Source organism: Tenrec ecaudatus, chromosome 2, assembly GCF_050624435.1.
Source record: "Tenrec ecaudatus isolate mTenEca1 chromosome 2, mTenEca1.hap1, whole genome shotgun sequence".
NCBI lineage: Eukaryota > Metazoa > Chordata > Mammalia > Afrosoricida > Tenrecidae > Tenrec > Tenrec ecaudatus.
Window position 1 is genome coordinate 158,833,096 of NC_134531.1, and position 19,666 is coordinate 158,852,761.

Sequence of the window (19,666 nt, forward strand, 5' to 3'; positions counted from 1 at the left end):
ACGAGGTGGAAGAGGAGGGAGGAAGTATACTTATCGGTGATCAAAGAACTCTGTAATATCACATACATAGAAGCAGGTAAATGTCAATCACTGCTCACAGACAGTGGAGTGCTATGCAGCCGCTGTGGCCATCTTTGGCCGCAGCATGATCTCTCCTCCTCTGGGTCCTAATGACAGTGTGACTGTGGCACAATTCCCCTTGAGACATGGGGTGGATGTCCCCTCGCTCTGAAACCAGGCAGGCGTGTATGAGGTCTCAGCACACAGAGTGCAATGGCCGCGAGTCGGGGTGGCCTTGGAGGCACGGTCAGAAAAGGCTGTATGCATCCGACCTGCTGGTGAGAAGCCTGGGTCTTGGAGGCATTTGCAGACTGGCTGACCCGAGGCCGCCATAGTGGGAGGGAGGCCAAACTGGCCCACTCAGAGAGCCACGAGGAGAGGCCCTGAGAAGGGTGGAAAAAGAGACGACCAACAGCTTTCAGCTGCCCCATGGTGTCCTCACTGGATCTGCTATCTGAGCGTGGCTGTCTGAGAGACCTAACCAGATCCCAAACCCATAGAGACACGGTTATTGCTGTTCCAGGTTACTAAGTTTTGGAGTGATTTGTTATGCAGCCATATGAATAGGCTTCAGAAGGTTTGTGGACAAATTCTGTTATCTTTTAATTCCACTTTTTCCACGAACTTTTGGAAGGTCCCTCATAAATAGCCAGAACTTCAGCTCTTTACACACAGATATGAAGTGTCTTTGAGGTATATATATTTTTTAAATTCAGAACTGTATCTAATAAGATCCTTTTGTAAAATGTGTGTTTGTATATTCATAGAACAAGTGATTTGCCAAGCCTAGATATGTTAGAATCTCCTTGGCAGGACTTTGAAAAGAGATCAATACCTGTACCTACCTTACACAACTTAAATCCAAGTGTCTGTGGCAGGGCCCAAACACTGGTGTCTTTTAAAAGTTCCCCATAAGATTCTAAGGTGCAGCCAGAATTGAAAACATCTGGCATTGAATAACGGAGCCCTGGTGGTGCTGTGGGTTAGGCCTTGGGCTACTAGCTACAAGGTCAGTAGTTCAAATCCTCTAGTCTTTCTATGGGAGAAAAATGAAATTGCTCCAGTATGGATTTACAGTCTCAGAAACCCTATGTAAGGGCATCATGGTGTACAAAGTGGCCTGCTAACCTCAGGTCAACAGTTTGAACCCACTAGCTGTTTCGTGAGGGGGAAAGATGAGACTTACTGCTTCCATAAAAATTTACAGCGTTGAAAACTCCAAGTGGCAGTTCTATTCTATAGGGTCACTATGAGTCAGGATCAACTTGATGGCAGTGCATGAGTGATGACAGAATCCACCAGTGGTGATGGGTTTAGGTTGTGTTATAGAAGAAACCTAGAAAGCAACATGGAAAACCGATACGATGTTTGTCCCTAGGAAGGGTCAAGGGTTAAGAGTAAATAGGATGGGAAAGAGACTTATTTTTCACTCTGAACTCTTTGATTTTTTGGAATTATTTACTTGCTAGGTAGTGGTTCACATTGATATCATCTGTCTGCTCATGATCTTGTAACTACCACCGCATGATTGATCAGAGCTAGGCAAAGAATGTGGCCCACCAGAGGAATTGGATAATTCGCTAATAATACAAAGACGGTGTCAGGGCATCATTGGGAGGGGAGGGCCGTACAAATGTATGAATTGGTCAGGTGTGCCATCCTTCTAGGCTTACTGTAAGCCATCCCACAGGCGGGAATGGAGGACCCCATTATCACAAGAAGGAAAAGCCAAAAGCAGAGCACATCTGTGGACAGAGGATCCCTGCAAGGCAAGAGCACATGACAACGGAGACAGAGAAGGTTGGCAAGAAGCAGGGCAGACAAAAAGCAGCCCCAAAGGCAGCGGGGGGGCCCCACGACCCTGGTGGGTGGGTCCCTAGCCCTGAGAGCTAATGAGCTGAATGCATTCAGGCAGGACCCTGGCTGACAGAGGAGGGGCACTCGTGTCAGGGAAAGCTTTGATAGCTCCTGGTTTGAAATCCCCTCTGCGGCTTGGCAGCTGCACAAACTTGGTAAGTAACTTAATATGAGGAACCTCAGTTTCCTCCTGTGTAATATAGAATAAAACAGATGGAATAAGGGAAAGAAAATGACAGCCATTATTAAATTCAACATGTGTTGTCTATTATTAATCTATCGATTCGTTGTATTGCAGTGGCTTGCATGTTTCTATGATGCTAGAAGGTATGCCACCTGGTATATCCAACATAAGCAGGGCACCCCTGATGGACAGGTTTGCAAACGAAGACAGAGTAGGAAGAAAGGCATGATGATCTACTTTTGAAAATTAGCCAGCCAGTGAAAACCACATGGATCATAGCAAAACCCTGTCGCACTTGCTTGCTTTGGGCATGTCATCAAAAGGGATCAAGCACAGGAGAAGAGGGGAGAGTCAAGGACGTGCGAGTCTCTTGGTGGACTGGCTGGCACAACAACCCACTGTCACCGAGTCCCTCTCAACTCCTAGTGACCCTACCAAACAGAGCAGACCTGCCCTGGTGGGTTTCCGAGACTACTGACAGCAGCAAAGCCTCACCTCTCTCCAGATCGACTACTGACTGGTGGTTTCAAACGGTTGTGGTTGCTCTTGCAGTTAGCTGCCCCACCAGGCTTAGTAGATAGCAGTTTTGTCCTCAGTCACAAAGGGGCTGTATCAGAAGTGTAAATTAGGATGCCGAGATCCCTGTTTCGGCTGTGACATTTGGCAGTTCTGACCCTGATGGACACTAGCAGCTTGGAGGTCAGCTGTAAGTTGCAAGTGAGTTTCTTAAATGGCTGTGGAGAAAGTTCATCCTCTTCCACCCTTACCGAGTGGTCCCTGGGCAGAAAATAGCACAAGGAGAGGGACTAAGAAATGAATGCATACTCAATATCAGACAGTGTCCAGTTCAGATGATTAAATCCAAACGCCAGAAAATGTGAGTGGAGCAGTTAACTTTAGACAGTGGGTCAGGGACAGCCCCGCACCAGAGGGTGTTCAGGTTGAGGCTTGAGTGGCTAGAAGAGACCAGGTAGCTTCCTTGGGACTCTGGCCCCCAATGAGGACAAGGTTGGCTGGTGAGGAGGCTGGTACCGGTGGAGAGCAAGCAGTGAGGAAGGGAGGGATGGGAACTGAGGAGGACGATGCGGCCAGGGCTCAGAGCTGTAGGACCGCGAGGGTAGGAGGAAAGGTTTCATTTGATCAGTAGATGTTCGAGAAATTCACCGAGGGTTTTGAATAAGGCGTGGCATGCTATTTTATAAGTACATTGAAAAGAGAATCTTAATCTATCAGGATCTTTGTTAGAGGCCGAGGGATACTCCGGAACAGGAGCCTCTCACGTTCTAGCTGACCTTTACCCGCTCAAAGTTTCAATTTCCCCGTCGATAGAAAGGGGAGCCCCGGTGGCGCTGTCGCCCAGTCTTGGGGGCTGCCGAATGCACCGCGGGGGGCTCGAGCGGACCCCTCTATAGGACACCCTTAGCGCAGCGCCACCCGGCCCTTTCGAGGGGACTCCCGCGGTGGGTGGGTTTCTGAAAGCTGGGGTGGAAGGGAGCGGGGTGGGCAGAATAGCGACGAAGCCCTTCCGCAAACGGGCTGGCGAGCGCTGCCGCACGTCTACGGCTGGCTGCTCGGTCTCGGGGACGGAGCCACGGACCCCGAGCCGTCGGTCTATCCGCGGAGGGCTCACCCCGCGGCGGGCGGGACGTGGCCGTTCCAAGCCTCCGGGTGGCCCGGCCCCTTCCCAGGGCAGCCAATCGCACGGGAGAAATCGTCAGGGGGCGGCACCCTCGCCGGCCCCGCTCATTGGCTGGCTGTCGCGTCGCGTCGCTGGCCGGGGGCACCACGGGACTGCCAAGGCCGCGGGCGTTCGCTCCTGGTCGGCCCCCCGCAGCCCGCGGCCCGAGCCTCCGCGCCAGCCCGCTCCCGCCTCCTCGGGGGGCCGGGCGATGGGCGGGGAAGGGGCCGGGACGTTAAAGGGAAGCTGGCCGGGCGGCCTCAGCCCGCGCCGCGTTGTCCTCTCAGCCCGGCCACGGCGCAGGACGCCAGCGGGGCCTCGTCGCGCGGGGCGGCCCAGACAGGAGCCAGGTGAGACGAGGGCATGAGGGGAGCGTCCCGGGCAGCGGGGGCTCGCGCCGTCTGCGGGCGCCCAGACGGGAGAAGCAGCCCAACAGGCGCGAGGGGTGGGCGTGCGCCGCGTTCCCCCTTGGGGTGGGCAGGGCTGCGGACAGGACGCGGTCCGAGCCGCCGCCCCCTTGGCCCGGGCATTCCCGACCCTGCGCCCGGGGCCGAGCGCTGCCCACTCCGCACCCCATGGGGCAAGCGCGGGCGGGAGTTCAGGTTACACCGCCTCCACCCCAGCTCTCTGGGCGTGGGAGCGCGGGAGACTCCAGCCACACAGTCCTTAAGGGGCAGTTGGGGAAACAGGCCTGGAGCGGAGAGGGGGCTTGGGGTATTCTGGCGGAGGTGGAAGCATTTGGAAAAGGGTAACCACGATGGTTGGGCAACTTGGAGGATGTGATCGAGGTCTCTGAGTTCTTCACGTAGGAATTGTTGAATGGCTGAGTGTTTTGTAAAGTGTGCATTCACTTAAATTTATAAAATCACACACCTGGGTAAGTACAAAAATCTGAACCTGTGCTTTTTCCAGACTCATGGGGTTCAAGTTGGAGTCCTTAAATTGGAGAGATGGGGGTAGAGGACCGTGGTCCCAAGCAAAATTATACGGCAAGTTATTTGCCGCCGGGACTTGTTTCCAGTTGTCACACCGGACGGCTAGGCTGGTTCTGGTTCTTCCACAGTGAGGACCACAGTGAGTTAGAAAGCAGCCAGGACTTCCACCCCTGTTTTCTGACACCCATTTTCCAACTTAACCCCCCACTCCCCTCGTTGTCTTCACAGTTCTTCATGTAAAGTCAGGAACTAATATGATAGCCAGTGTTGACTTAAGAAAAAATTCGTGTTTGACAGTGGAATCAGTAAGAAATGGAAAGTCATTATGTAGTCATGTTGCGTTTAATGTCCAGTGATAAGTGTTGGCCATTACAGATTTGGACATTGTGTGAACACGGTATCATACAAGGAACCTATGGGCTCCAAACAAGTTCTGTTCCTCAGTCGGCCTTACCATCTAATTTGTATGCAAGTTTTAACAGATAGGAACATTTAACAGATAGGAGCTAACTAATGTCAGTTAGTGTAATGTTCGTCCGCTTACTCGCTGCCATCGAGTTGATTCCGATGCATAGCGACGCCCCACCCCCGTGGGTTTCCGAGACGGTAACTGTTTATGAAAATAGAAAGCCCTTTCTTTTTTCAAATAGCTGGTGGTTTCGAACTGGCGACCATGAAGATTGCAGCCCAACCCGTAACCACTACACCACCAGGGGTCCTTAATGGTTTTTTGTATCCAGTATTCAGTGTACTTTTTGTTGCATAAAAGGCATTACAGAAACATTTCGACACTAAAACATCTTTAACATATTAATACAGTGATAGTAATAGTAATGTTTTGATGGGATTGCATACCCATTGGTTGATAGGAACCGTTGTATGTACTTCAAATGTTTAATATTATAGGTTCCATGGAAGTTGGGCCCCTGGATATAGGGACCACAATGTGGTGGGCATTGCAGAAGGGATGGAGAAGGTCACGTGAGGATATTTTAATATCCTGCTTTCCAGGGGAAGCTTTGGAGATGACAGTCTTTTAGGGCTTTGAAGAGATCCATATTGGATTTACTACTGGGCCTTACACTTTTTAAAGGCAAGAGCAAACTCCAAGGCAGGTGTTTTTCAACTCTAATGGCTTGACAATAGCCGAGTTTTGGTGTTTGAGGGTGGAGGACGTGAGGAAGGAAACTCACTTTTCCTAATTACACAGCTGTTAAGCTATCATTCACCCATTTCGTTTCACAAGAATTTGTTCAGCATTTACTAGGTGCCATACATGGTTCGAAACAGAGCCGATCACTGCCCTCTCAAGAAAGACAGACAATGGGATGAGGGGGAAGGGCCATGGAGTCACGGCAAACAAAGTCAAGGAGATGGCCATGCAAGGCAGGGATGGGCCCAAGAGGGAAAGGTAGTAGCTGCAGTGGTCCTGTTTTATATATTGGGCCCGGAAAGGAAGGATTGGTAACATAGCATGGGAGAAAACCTAGAAGTTGGAGGCAATTTATGAAACTATCTGGGGAAGGTGTTCTAGTTAGAAGGGCCAACAAAAGCAGAGAGGAAGCAGGTTCCTTCTTTGCTTGTTTGACTCTTGACTGGGGGTTGATTATTCTAATTAAATTCTAGATACACGGGCAAAATTTTTTTTCAATCTTTTCTCTATTATGTTGGGTTTTCATTAGTAGTGAGGAATTTTTTTCTTGGCTGTAATTTTATTTATTTAAAGATCATTTTATTGGGGACTCTTGCAGCTCTTAGAACAATCCATACATCAATTATATCAAGCATATTTGTACATATATCATTATTTTCTAAATGTTTACAGTCTATTTGAGCCCTTGGTATCAGCTCCTCTTTTTGTTTTTTAAAACATTTTATAGGGGGTTCGTACAACTCCTATCACAATCCATTGTGTTAAGCACATTTGTTGCCATCATCATTCTCCTAACATTTGCTTTCTATTTGAGCCCTTAATATCAACTCCCTCCCCACCTCCCTGCCCGTGAATCCTTGATAACTTCGACATCTTCTTTCACCTACTTTTGTGTTGTCCATCCCTCAGGGAGGAGGTTATATGTAGATCCTTGTGATCGGTTCCCCCTTTCTACCTCACCTTCCCCTTATCCACCTGGTATCGCTGTTCTCATTATAGGTCCTGAGGGGTTTATCTGTCCTGGATTCCCTGTGTTTTAAGTTCTTACCTGTACCAGTGTACATCCTCCGGTCTAGCTGGATTTTTAAGGTAGAATTGGGATCATAATAGTGAGGGGGAGGAAGCATTAAATAACTAGAGGAAAGTTATATGTTTCATCATTGCTATACTGTACCTTGACTGGTTCATATCCTCCCCACGACCTTATGTAAGGGGATGTCCAGTTCCTACAGATGGGCTTTGGGTCTTTATTCCACACTCCCCTTTGTTCACAATGATAAGATTTTTTGTTCTTTGATGCCTGATACCTGATCCTTTCTACACCTCATGATCACACAGCCTGGTGTGCTTCTTCCTTTCAACTCCTCTTTTTACCCTTCCACCCTCATGACCCCTTGATAAATGATAAATTATTATTATTTTTATATCTTACACTGACCACTGTTTCCCTTCCCCCATGGTTTCTATGCCATTCTCTCCCCAACTTCCTTCTACCCTCCTGGTGGTATCTCTACGCCCACTTCTGTTCCGGAGGGGTTTATCTGACCTGGATTCCATGGGTCCTGAGCTCTTCTCTGTACCTGTGCACGTGCTCCGGCCTAGACTGCAGTGAAAGGCAGGACTGGGGTCATGATAGTGGGGGGGTGAGGCGGAATCCTCAAGGAACCAGAGGAACATTGTGTTTCATCAGTGCACCTTGGTTGACTCATCCCTTCCGTGCCACCCTTCTGTGAGGAACTTTTGCATTGTCGACAGGTGGGTTTGGGGTCTCTGCTCCAATACCCCCCACCCCCACCCATGTTCTCAAAAATATGTTTTTGTTGTTGTTGTTTTGGGTCTTCTGATGCCTATTACCTGATTTGTTGGCACCTCATGATCACACAGGCTGGTGTGCTTCTTCCATGTGGGCTTGTTGCTTCTCTGCTAGATGGCCACTTGTTTACCTTCAAGCCTTTAAGACCCCAGATACTGTATCTTTGGATAGCTGGGCACCATCAGCTTTCTTCACCACATTTGCTGTGGACTCATTTTGTCTTCAGTTATCATGCTGGAAGAGTGAGCATCACAGAATGCGAGGTTTAGAACAAAGTGTTCTTACACTGAGGGAGGGCTTGAGCAGAGACCAAAGTCCATCCACTTCCTCAATGTATTGCCATATAAATATATGTACCTATGCCAATACCTCTATTTATATGAATTAATAGATCTACATAAGTACACACCCATGTTTATACCTCTATCCATAGCTTTGATTCCAGATCTTTCCTGTTTCCTTTTACCTTTCTCCTTTCCCACCATCACACTTGCCCTTCTGCCGCGTAGTAATTCCTCTCATCTGAGATTGCTGTTGCTCCATCACCCACAGGATCTCTATGCCTTCCTCATTGTTGATTTTAATTCCCTAATTGTTCCCCTGTCTGTGGCATTGGTTGCTCCCCGCTCCTTTCCCCTTCCTCCTCTCCCTAAGTCCCTCCGTAACCTTCAGTCCTGTTGCTTTCTCCTTGGGCTTGCTTCCCATGCCTATCAATTTTCTGGTGTAGCAACAGGAATGCCAAGTGGGTAATTCTACCTGGACCCCATCTTGACTCCCTCACCAGGATTTTGTCACATGGGCGAATTTTTATCAGTAAAATTTGATTTATATTAATAAACCAAAACCCAAACTCCCTGCCTTTAATTTGGTTCTGACTGATTTCGACTCTACACAACAGCATAGTAACCCTGTGGGTTTCTGAGACCGTGACTCTATAGGAGTAGAAAGCCTGATTTTAATCCTGTGGAGCAACTGGTGGTTTCAGACTACTAATCTTGTGGTTAGCAGCCCAATGCCCAGCCCTCCACACCACCAGGGCTCCCCCTTTACATTAGGTGGTAGTGGGGCAGGGGGGCGGGGCGGGGAGGGGATATAATGTTACCAATGCATGTATGTGTATATATGAAAAATAATTTCGCACTTAATCTTTAACCAAAACCTATTTCAAGTGGTGGAAACAACCCAAGTTTCTAGAAGCCAATGAATGGATGAACAAAATAGGGTATATGCATATCATGGAATCGTAGTCAACCATGAAAAAGGAATGAAGATATTAAACATGCCATAGCATAAATGAGCCTTGAAAACTAACTGTATGAAACAGATGAGACCCTTCTATGAAATAACCTACTGTTGACAAAAGGGGCTGCAGGATCGACAGTGCACAGTTACTATAGATACTCAAATATCAGCCGAGGCACCTAATTTTATCACAAAAACTGCATTAAAATGTGCTGAAACACTTATACACGAGTATATACGATATTTATTTGTTTTAGTTTTAACTTTTTAATTAATTTATTTTAAAAAATAATTTTATTGGGGACTCGTACAACTCTTATCACAATCCATCCATCCATCCATCCATGTGTCAAGCACATTTGTACATCTGTTGCCATCATCATTCTCAAAACATTTGCTTTCTACTTGAGCCCTTGGTATCAGCTCTCATTTTTCCCTTCCCTCCCCCATGAGCCCTTGATAATTTATAAATTATTATTTTTTTCATTTTCTATTGGCTTTTATTTTAAAGATACTATTACATGAAAACAAAACCAAATTTAGGTATCAACTAGCCTTTGGATTAACTGGCCTCTCAAGCACCTCTGAGGGGCCTTTAAAAAGTTAATGGAATGGAAAGATGGTGGAATTCTGTCATAAGTTTGGGAAGTCCCCTAAATTCTTGGTGCTCCCTGACTCCACTCCAGCTCCGATTCTGCTATCAGCACACCCTCCAGCTGGGACCCACTACTCGGCGTGCACCCACCCCTTCCTCAGAAGGTAACTACCACCTATGGGAGTCGCACCTTCAATCCCATAGTCTTCAGGGCCTTGTTCCCATTTCGCAGCCTCGGTTAAGTGTGGGAGCATTCGAGGTTCCTAAGAGCAGAGAGGTACACTCCGACTCATCACCCGGGGTTTATCGCAAAGGTTTTTCTCTCCGGAGCTGCAAGAAGTCTGAGTGGCTTACTAGGTAAAGGATCTTTGTCCCCTTGGCCTTGACACTGGCCACCTCACTACGGCCGCCCTTGTACACACTGCCCCTTCGTTGGGTCCGGCACTTCTCGGGGAGAAGAGAGAAAGCGGAGAGCAGGCGCACCTGGGACGTATGTGAGGCGTGGGAGAAGGGGCTCGGACCACCCCACACAGGAAGCGCGCTCATGTCCTTTTCGAGTGGGTGGGCGCCGGGGGAAGCCACACTGCACTTACCTAGCGTTTCCAAGCCTCCCACGTCGCGAATCCTCCAGACTGCTCCCGCCCAGCCCTTGCTTCAAATTCTTATAATTTTGTCATATCTTACACTATCCGACGTCTCCCTTCACCCACTTCTCCACTGTCTGACCCCCTGTCTCCCTCACCTTCCCTCTACCCTCCCGGTATCTCCACTCTCACCAATGGTCCTGAGGGCTCATCTGCCCTGGATTCCTTGTATTTGCAGTTCCTATCCATGCCAGTGTACGTCTTCAGGTCCAGCTGGATTTGTAAGGTAGAATTGGGATCATGATAATGGGGGTGAGGAAGCATTCAAGAACTAGAGGGAAATTGTATATTTCATCATTGCTATACTGCACCCTGACTGGCTCATCTCCTTCCCACAGCCCTTCTGCAAGGGAATGTCCAATTTCCCACAGATGGGCCCTGGGTCCCCACTCCACACTCATTCACAATGCTATGATTTTTTTTTTTTTTTTTTGGTCTTTGATGCCCCATACCTGATCCATTAGATGCCTTGTGATCTCACAGGCTGGTGTGCTTCTTTTTTTATATATATATTTTTTAAATTTATTTTTTTTAATTTTAACAATTTATTGGGGCTGATACAATTTTTTTCACAGTTCATACATATACATACATCAATTGTATAAAGCACATCTGTACAGTCTTTGCCCTAATCATTTTTTTCTCTTTTCTTCTTTTACATTTTATTAGGGACTCAAACAACTCTTACCACAATCCATACATATACATACATCAATTGTATAAAGCACATCCATACATTCCCTGCCCCAATCATTCTCAAGGCATTTGCTCTCCACTTAAGCCCCTTGCATCAGGTCCTCTTTTTTTCCCCCCCTCCCTCCCCACTCCCCCCTCCCTCATATGCCCTTGGTAATTTATACCTCGTTATTTTGTCATATCTTGCCCTATCCGGAGTCTCCCTTCCCCCCTTCTCTGCTGTCCCTCTCCCAGGGAAGAGGTCACATGTGGATCCTTGTAATCAGTTCCCCCTTTCCAACCCACTCACCCTCCACTCTCCCAGCATCGTCCCTCACACCCTTGGTCCTGAAGGTATCATCCACCCTGGATTCCCTGTACCTCCAACCCTCATATGTACCAGTGTACAGCCTCTGTCCTATCCAGCCCTGCAAGGTAGAATTCGGATCATGGTAGTTGGGGGGAGGAAGCATCCAGGATCTGGGGGAAAGCTGTGTTCTTCATCGATACTACCTCACACCCTAATTAACCCATCTCCTCTCCTAAACCCCTCTATGAGGGGATCTCCATTGGCCGACACTTGGGCCTTGAGTCTCCACTCTGCACTTCCCCCTTCATTTAATGTGATATATATATACATATATACACATACATATATAAATATACACATACATACACACACTTATATCTTTTTTTTTTTTTTGCATGATGCCTTATACCTGGTCCCTTGGGCACCTCGTGATCGCACTGGCCGGTGTGCTTCTTCCATGTGGGCTTTTTTGCTTCTGAGCTAGATGGCCGCTTGTTCATGGTGTGCTTCTTCCATGTGGGATTTGTTGTTTCTCAGTTAGATGGCCCTTTTGTTTATCTTCTAACCTATAGGACCCCAGATTCTATATGTTTTGACAGCTGGACACCATCAGCTTTCTTCACCACTTTTGCTTATGTATCCGCTTTGTCCTCAGTGATCGAGCCGGGACAGGCTGGTGTGCTTCTTTTTTGTGGGTTTTGTTGTTTCTCAGCTGGATGGCTGCTTGTTTATCTTCAGGCCTTTAAGACTTCAGATATGATATCTTTTGCTTGTGCACCTATTGTCTTCAGCGATTGGGCCAGGAAAGTGAGCATCTCAGACTGCCAAATTGTTAGAACAAAGTGTTCTTGTGTTGAGGGAGTACTTGAGCAGGGGCCCACTGTCCATCTGTTTCCTTAGTACTAAACCTATAAATATATGTACATAGACCTATTTTCCCCTCATATATAAATCTATTTATATCTGGATATGCCTGTATTTAAATCTCTATGACTACACTTTGCCTCCTAGTTATTTCCTCTATTTCTTTGTACTTTCCTCTTGTTCCTCTATCATGTTCAGCCTTCATTTGGGTTTTAGGAATTCCTCTTGGTTACATTGCCTTTGATCCAACCCTGTCAGACCTCTTACATCCTCCTTGCTACTGATTTTAGATCACTTATTGTTCCCTTGACCCTGGGTTTGTTAACACCCCCTTCCTGCCCCCCCCTTCTCCCATGTCCCCCCTGGAACTGTCATCCCATTGTTCTTTCTTCTGGCTTGTTTATCCCACCTATCCCTTCCAGGTAGACATGCTATGTACCATCACAAGACTGAGTACAACAAAGCAACATTAGAAAGTAAAACAATAGCTACAACAACAACACACAAAAAACATATAAATAGCTCAGGGTCTATTTGTTGTCCTTCTTGAGTGCTTTCCAGTTGAGTCTGATGGGGTGCCATGCCCTTGCCCCACATCTATCCCTGGGGACGTCATTGCTCTGCCCCCCCCCCCACCTGCTCTGCTGCATGCCCCCAGGGGCTGGCTTCAGCATGGTGCGCTCATGGCAGGCACAATTCCCACTGTGTGTCTCTAGTGTTGTCCCCAATGGTGCTATGGGTCAATGAGGAACGCTGTGTCCCTGGTAGGCCCGGCCCTGTGGTCATCTCTGTGCATTGCTGCTTTGAGCAGGAACATTGTCCTCAGGGCTTAGTGAGCCAGGATGTGCTTCACTCTTTTTTTTGTTTCCCTTCCCCCCTCCTTGGCTTCTGTGTCCTTTGATCAGATTAGTCCCTGTCCTTGAGCTGTAGCTTCAGTGCTGTCCTCTGAAGTGAATTCTTCTGGGAGGGGGGGGAGGGTGGTGCTGTCCACTTAATTGGTAAAGGAGTAGGCCCCTCAGACCTCTGTTGGTTCCTAGCTTCATGTCAGTGTGTTGCCTTCTTGTCTTGGAGCTCTGGGTTGAAGTCTGGTCCCTCTTTCCCTGTGGAGACACAATCAACACCCTCCCCTGTGTGGATTAGTGCCCTGTTCCCTGGCTACCCATATCTTCCCCTCCCTTCCTTTTTAATGGGTTACCATATGTATCCCATGTGGTATATATGGTATTTCTACCTGGCCGCAGAATTTTTGCTTGTGGCGATGAAATGTTGGAAATCCATAATGGGTGGTGGTGGTTGCACAACGCTGTGAATCTAAGTAATGCCACTGAATTATACATCTAAAATTTTTATATATTTACCAGAGTTTTTTTAAAAAGAGCCATGAAATAGTAGATTAATTGTAATATCTTGAACTGTCAATTGGCTTTTTCAGACAAGACACTGAGCCATTTGTCAGCATTTACCGCATGGTTTAAGCTTTAAAAGGAGGGCAGCTCTTTTTGGTTCTCTTGCCGTTTTCATCCTCTTACTCCCTCTCTCTTTCCTGCAGCCCAGAAGGGAAGCACACAGAGCGCCAGTGTGCGTGTCAATGCCCCAATTGACTGAGAAGTTACAGCAAAGCCTGGGGACTTGGAAAGAAGAAGGGAAATACTGGGACATTTTCCTACACTCCCCATCCCACACCTGATCCAGCCTGATTCAAGTGAGATTTTTCCTGATAAAAACAGAGACCTACATTACACAAAAACCAACTTTTTGCTGTGAATGAGGTGAGAGTTTACATTTCGGATTATTTTATATTCAGCAGCTTAAACAACCTCCCTAGAGTTTGTCCCTTTCCCCTTCTTCCTCTTGAAAGAGATTATCACTCAACTTGACACCAGTCCACTCTCCAGCCCCTCTCTTCCCCTCTCACCCTGCTCACTAGCAAAGGCGATTTTCTTTCCCCCACCACCCAAGGCAATTTTCTATTGGAAAAGAAACTTTAATTTGATTATTTTTCTTTTAAAACAGCAAAAGAAACCTGATTTTAGGTTGATGTCACTCACATACATATTAGAATAATGCCAAGACTTCAAATTTTAGGCAAACTACTAAGCCCTTTTATGGGTTGACTAGTTTTCCTGTAATTATTTGATGATACATGCTCTTAGAGAGAGACTCATGTAGGCAGCCTATTAAAGGATAAAAAGAAGTCAGGATACCTGGATCCTAGGTCCAGCTTTATCTTGCATTAGCTAATGATTTCACTGTTCTGGAACCCGATTCCTTGAACTGAACTGTGGATTTCATGATCTCTAGGCTCTGGATGATATAAAGGTTAAAATAATTGGCTGCTAACTGAGAGATTGAGGTTTAAGTTTACCCCACGGTGCCTAGAAAGAAAACCCTGGCAATCTGCGCCCTAAAACCAGCTACTGAAAACCCTCTGTGGCACTGCTGTTTCACACAGAGGTGCTTGCTGTGCGGCGGGATCAACAACCATTAGACTGCACTGTCGGAAGCCCTCATTTGCTCTAAAGCAGGGGTCCTCAAACGGGGGCCAAGTTCACTGTCCCTCAGACCCATTGGAGGGACCAACTGTGGTTTTTTAAAAAAACTATGAACACTGCATATATCTTATTTTGAAGTAAACAAATGGGGCAAAAACACCCAGCGGGCCGCTTTTGACCTGTAGGTCATAGTATGAAGACCCTGCTCTAAAACCTTATATGCTTGGGAAACTGCCAATCAGTTACTCGATCATTAAAAATGAACTTCCTCCTTTTGAAATATATGCAAGGGGCTGGAGACAGCGAATTGTGCCTACCTAGCCTTTAGAACTCTTGAGCATCAGACTTGCGTGCATGTGGTTTCCAATGGTGTTAAGTATTAAAGGCAGAGTACTCACATAGCACACACAGTATTCACAACAGGATGCCAAGCTCAACTTTTTAATGGCCTATATTTCTTAGGAAAATGCATAACCAAATTAATAGTGACTGTTGAAGCTCTCATGTTTTATATTTAAAAAATGACTTGGGATACCTATACCAATTCTGCCTCATTAACATAACAAACACAACCTGTTTCCAAATATGACCCGTGATGGTTAGATTTTATGTCAACTGAACATATCTGGGTGAAGATAGGGGTGGAGCCCAACCCGTCAACCAAGTCGCAGTCTGATGACACCCCCTTGGGGGTGTGGCCTTTGTATAAGAACTGAACCAAGCTCTCTCTTGCGCCTTTGCCTGCAACTGGATTTTGATCCTTCACCTGGTTAGTCCATCTGTTGTGTTGCCTGCTGATCCCAGGAGTCGGTAGGCTGCCGACCCTGGATTCATTTGGCTGACCTTGGATTCATTCAGCTCTGCATCCACCAGCTTCTAGAGTTCCTTCTTTACTTTCCTGCTTTGTGTTTATCAGCTCCTGAAGCTGTAGGGGTTAGGAGCAGCCTCCAGTTTACATCTGACCCATGAACTTGAACCAGACCGCACTTTACAACTTGGCTGGCTTTGTTTTGCTAGAGAACCCAGCCTGACACATCTGGTACCGGGAGTGGTTCTAGGAAAACAAAATCATGAAAGTGTGTTTTCTAAATTGGTTCTCAAGTCTCATTAGGCCTAAAACACAAAACAAACAAAACTCACTGCCATTGACTGGAAAACTCTGTCTGTTGTGTGAAGTCTGTCTGTTGTCTGTTGTGTGAAGTCTGTCTGGTGCTGAGGGCATTGTTAATCCATGGCGTGAAGTGATAAAGGTGGCGTGAAGTGATAAAGCTGATATCCCAAATGGCACCACCAATAGATGAAGTACTGGTGATAAGTGAGGTGAGGCTGGGGTGATCACATGTTTGATATCTTTCTACAGTTCTGTCCTGATAAGTATAGGGAGGCTGTTAGTTAGTACTCAGAAAAATGAGAACTTAGCTTTGGAAGCCCGTCTCCAGTGCTGCCTGGGCCATGAAAGAAATCCTTACCTCTTCTTGTAACAGAAGTGATCATGTTGAAAACCAAATCCAGAGTCTTACAATAGGAGGAGCTGAATTCCAATGCCAGCAAATTCTCAACCTCACAAGGTGTCTGATATTAAAATGAGGCACTGAGTGGAAGGAAATGGGATTCTGAAACTTCATATGAGAACATATGGGCTGCTAATACAGAAGATGAAGACATTGAGCCCCAGGGTTCAATTGAGCCACGATAGCCCCCAGAAACAACCCTTCCATCTGAAGAGGTTAATCCGGTCTCTGTAAAATGTATACATGGGTCAAGGGGCAGTTGTGCAGACACAGTGTGGAAATGCTGCATGGTTTACAATCAGAGGTCTACGTCAGTGCCATAGCCTCTCACCATACTTGTTCAGTCTGTGTGCTGAGCACACCATCAGTGAAATTGGCTTATAGGAAGAAGAATGTGGCATTAAGATTGGAGGGAGGATTAAAAACCTCCCTGTGGTAGGCAGACGACATAACCTTGCTTGTTGACAGTGAGGAGGACTTGAAGCCCTTGCTGATGAAGATCAAGGATTGTAGCCTTCAGTGTGGATTACAACTCACTGTAAAGGACAAAATTCACACAACTGGGCCAATAGGTAACATGATACATGGAGGAAAAAGTTCAAGTTGGCAAGGATTTTTGTCTTGCTTTGATCCAGAATCAATGGTCTTGGAAGTAGCACTTGGGCTATGAAAGGACAAGTTGCAGTATGTAACTGCTGCAAAAGACCTCTTTATAGAGTATTGAAAAGCAAGGATGTTACTTTGAGGACTGAGGTGTGTCTGACCCAAGCCATGGTCTTTTTCCATTGCCTCATATGCATGTGAAAGTTGGACATTAAATTAGGAAGACTGAAGAATTGATGCATTTGAATTATGGTGCTGGAGAAGAATTAAAAGTACCCTGGGTTGCTAAAAGGACAAAGTGATCTATGGAGCTCTTTAGAGGCAAGCATGGCAAGACTGCATCTTATGTACTTTGGGCACATTATCAGATGTCAGTATGCCCTGAGGCAGGACATCATGCTGGGTAAAGGGGAGGGGCAGCAGAAAAGAGGAAGATCCTCAGTGAAATGGATTGACGCGGTAGCTGCAGCAGTGGGTTCAAGCCTAGCAACAGTTGCGAGGATGGTGAAGGACCATGCAGTGCTTCATCTTGTGCCTAGAGTTGCTATGGATCAGAAGCTACCCATTGGCACTTAAAAACTGTCAGACCATTATCCCCCCACTCACACTTGAGGAGATTAGCCAACTATGCATGCTGATAAGGCACTCTGGGTTGTACCTGGAGCGTTGCCTGAGGCACATGCGGTGCAAGATATTCTTGCAAGGTGCTCCTAAGAAACACCTTCCCCATCCATTATTGCCTCTGTACCTATAACTAGACTTAAGTTCACAGCAAGTCCACAAAGGTGAAATCCAGATGGTGGCTCAGGAAGCGGCGTGTTATGCTCCTAAAGCACTGCTGGTGTGTTCTAATGTGCACAGACAGAAACCTGGGAACCTTGGTAAGGGTGTGGGATAATGGTGCAAGTAACGTAAGCTTGGATCAGGCTGAGTTTATTGATAAGGGCTCACTAAGCAGAGAGTGTTCATGCAGTGTTTCAGCTCAAGAGGTTAGGAAAGGATCTAATAGTTTCTTTGGGTAGTGCACTGAGGCCGACTGTGAGGTGGCCTACACGAAGTCAAATGGAAATACCAGACCTACCTTGGTGTACCATAGAAGAAGGCATCCAAAGGCATAGGGAAACTGGCATGTTAAAGTGGACTTATCAGGAAAAACCCCATAGACTCACAAAGAGAGTGCCCCGAGGACACACCTTTTACCAAAACAGTAAGAAACAAATTTGTGAAGGGAGCCCCCAGCATCTCTGAAGACTCCCGTGATTGTTCTTTTATGTCAGCCAGACTCGACAGTGGGAACTGCCTTCGTTGGATTAAGACATTTGCCTGAAATGGGGCTGATGGCCCGGTGTGAGTCGGGCCAAGTGGTAGCACTCAATTGACCAAGGTAATGTGGGTGTGGTTACTGTAATGGGCAACCAGTCACAGTAATAAGAATAGCTTGACTAGTATAAATTTGTGGTGATGGCTACGTCGGCAGGGTATCCCTAAGAGTGAAGCCTACAAAATAGTCACTTGATCTGCACAAATAGAAAAATTCTAGATCAAGTGAATTCTAATCTAACTTGAATTACTACCTTTCAATCAATTCCAAGACTTGAGCCAGTTTACAGACCCATAACCCCTTGAGTGAAGGAGAGGCCAGGTCCCTTTAAAGAAGGACCTCATAACACTACCAGAGGTTTACACTGGTAGACTTTATCACAGCCTTGTATAAGAATGACTGTTTCTTGGGAAAAATGAAATGATCAGACTTTTGAGGAATTACGGAATAGTAGCTCTGAAATGACACTAATGCCAGGTGACCCAAAAAATTCTGAAAGCCCATCAGTCAGAGGGGAAACATATAGAGGTCAAGTTATTAATGGAACTTAGCTCAAATGGGAAATTAATCCAACACAAATTCAGTGAGTCCCTTCCTTGAATTTCCCTTATCGTAATTTCCCCAGTTCCAGAATGTAACATTGAACCAAACACTCAGGAACTGGAAGACCTGAAATGTGGAATAAAGGCTGTTATGGTAGGAAAAGTAAGTGAAGCTATTAGAATTGCCTCTTCCCAGGAAAATAGTAAACCAAAAGTAAATTCACATTCCTGCAGGGATTAGTGGCTTCATCAAGGCCTTGGAGACTGCAGAGGTGATGATTCCCATGGCATTCTCATTTAATTTGCCTATTTGACTTAACCAAAAATACATGGAATTTGGTGAATGACAGTAGATTATCGTCAATTTAATCAGGTGGTGACTCCAATTGCATTTGCTGTTCCAGATGTGGTTTCATTACTTTAGTAAATTAATACTTCTCCTAATACCTGGTATGCAGCTATTGATCTGTCCAATACCTTATTTTCAGTTCTGTTTTCAACAGACCACCAGAAGCAGTTTGTATACAGCTGGCAAGGGCAACAATATACTTTCCAACACTCCTTCAGGGTTATGCCAACTCTCCAGAATGGTGCTATAATTTAGTCTGCAGGTACCTTGATCACCTTTCCCTTCCACAAAATGCCATAGTAGCCCATTACATTGGTACCATTAGGCTGATTGGACCTAATAAGGTAGGAATATCAGTGACTTTAGATTTATTGCTGAAACATCTGCATGCTAGAGGGTGGGGAATTCATCCAACAAAATTCAGGAAACTTCCCCTTCAGTGAAAGTTCCAGGGGTCCAGTGGTATAGGTTGTATTGAGATATTTGTACAGAATTGAAAGATAAGTTCTTGTACCTGCCCCCTCCCCCAAACTAAAAGAGTGGCACAATGCCTGGTGGATCTCTGGGTTTTGAAGGCAACGTATCTTTCATTTGAGTGTGCTACTCCAGCCTATGTATCAAGTGTCTTTAAAAGCTACCAGCTTTGAGTGGGGCCCAGAACAAGAGAAGCTCCTCAACAGGTTCAGGCTGCTGTGCAAGTGCTTTGCCACTCAGGCCATATGATCCAGCTGATTCGATGGTGGTTGAGATGTCAGTGGCAGATAACATGCCGTTTGAAATCTTTGGCAGGTCTTTATTGGTGAATCTCTGCACAGACCTTTATGAGTTTGGAGCAGAT

At 46.3% G+C, this 19,666-nt stretch overlaps 1 protein-coding gene across 1 annotated transcript in view; it reads left to right on the top strand.

Annotated features, from left to right (window-relative positions):
• Window positions 1-3,892: 3,892 nt before the first annotated feature.
• The window catches only part of SLC26A2 (solute carrier family 26 member 2), a 37,533-nt gene continuing 21,759 nt past the window's right edge, over window positions 3,893-19,666 (top strand). Inside the window, exons 1-2 of the mRNA XM_075541800.1 lie at window positions 3,893-4,129; window positions 13,560-13,779. Coding sequence (XP_075397915.1) covers window positions 13,775-13,779 — 5 coding nt within the window. The 5' untranslated portion in view covers window positions 3,893-4,129; window positions 13,560-13,774. The remainder of the gene's footprint in view (window positions 4,130-13,559; window positions 13,780-19,666) is intronic.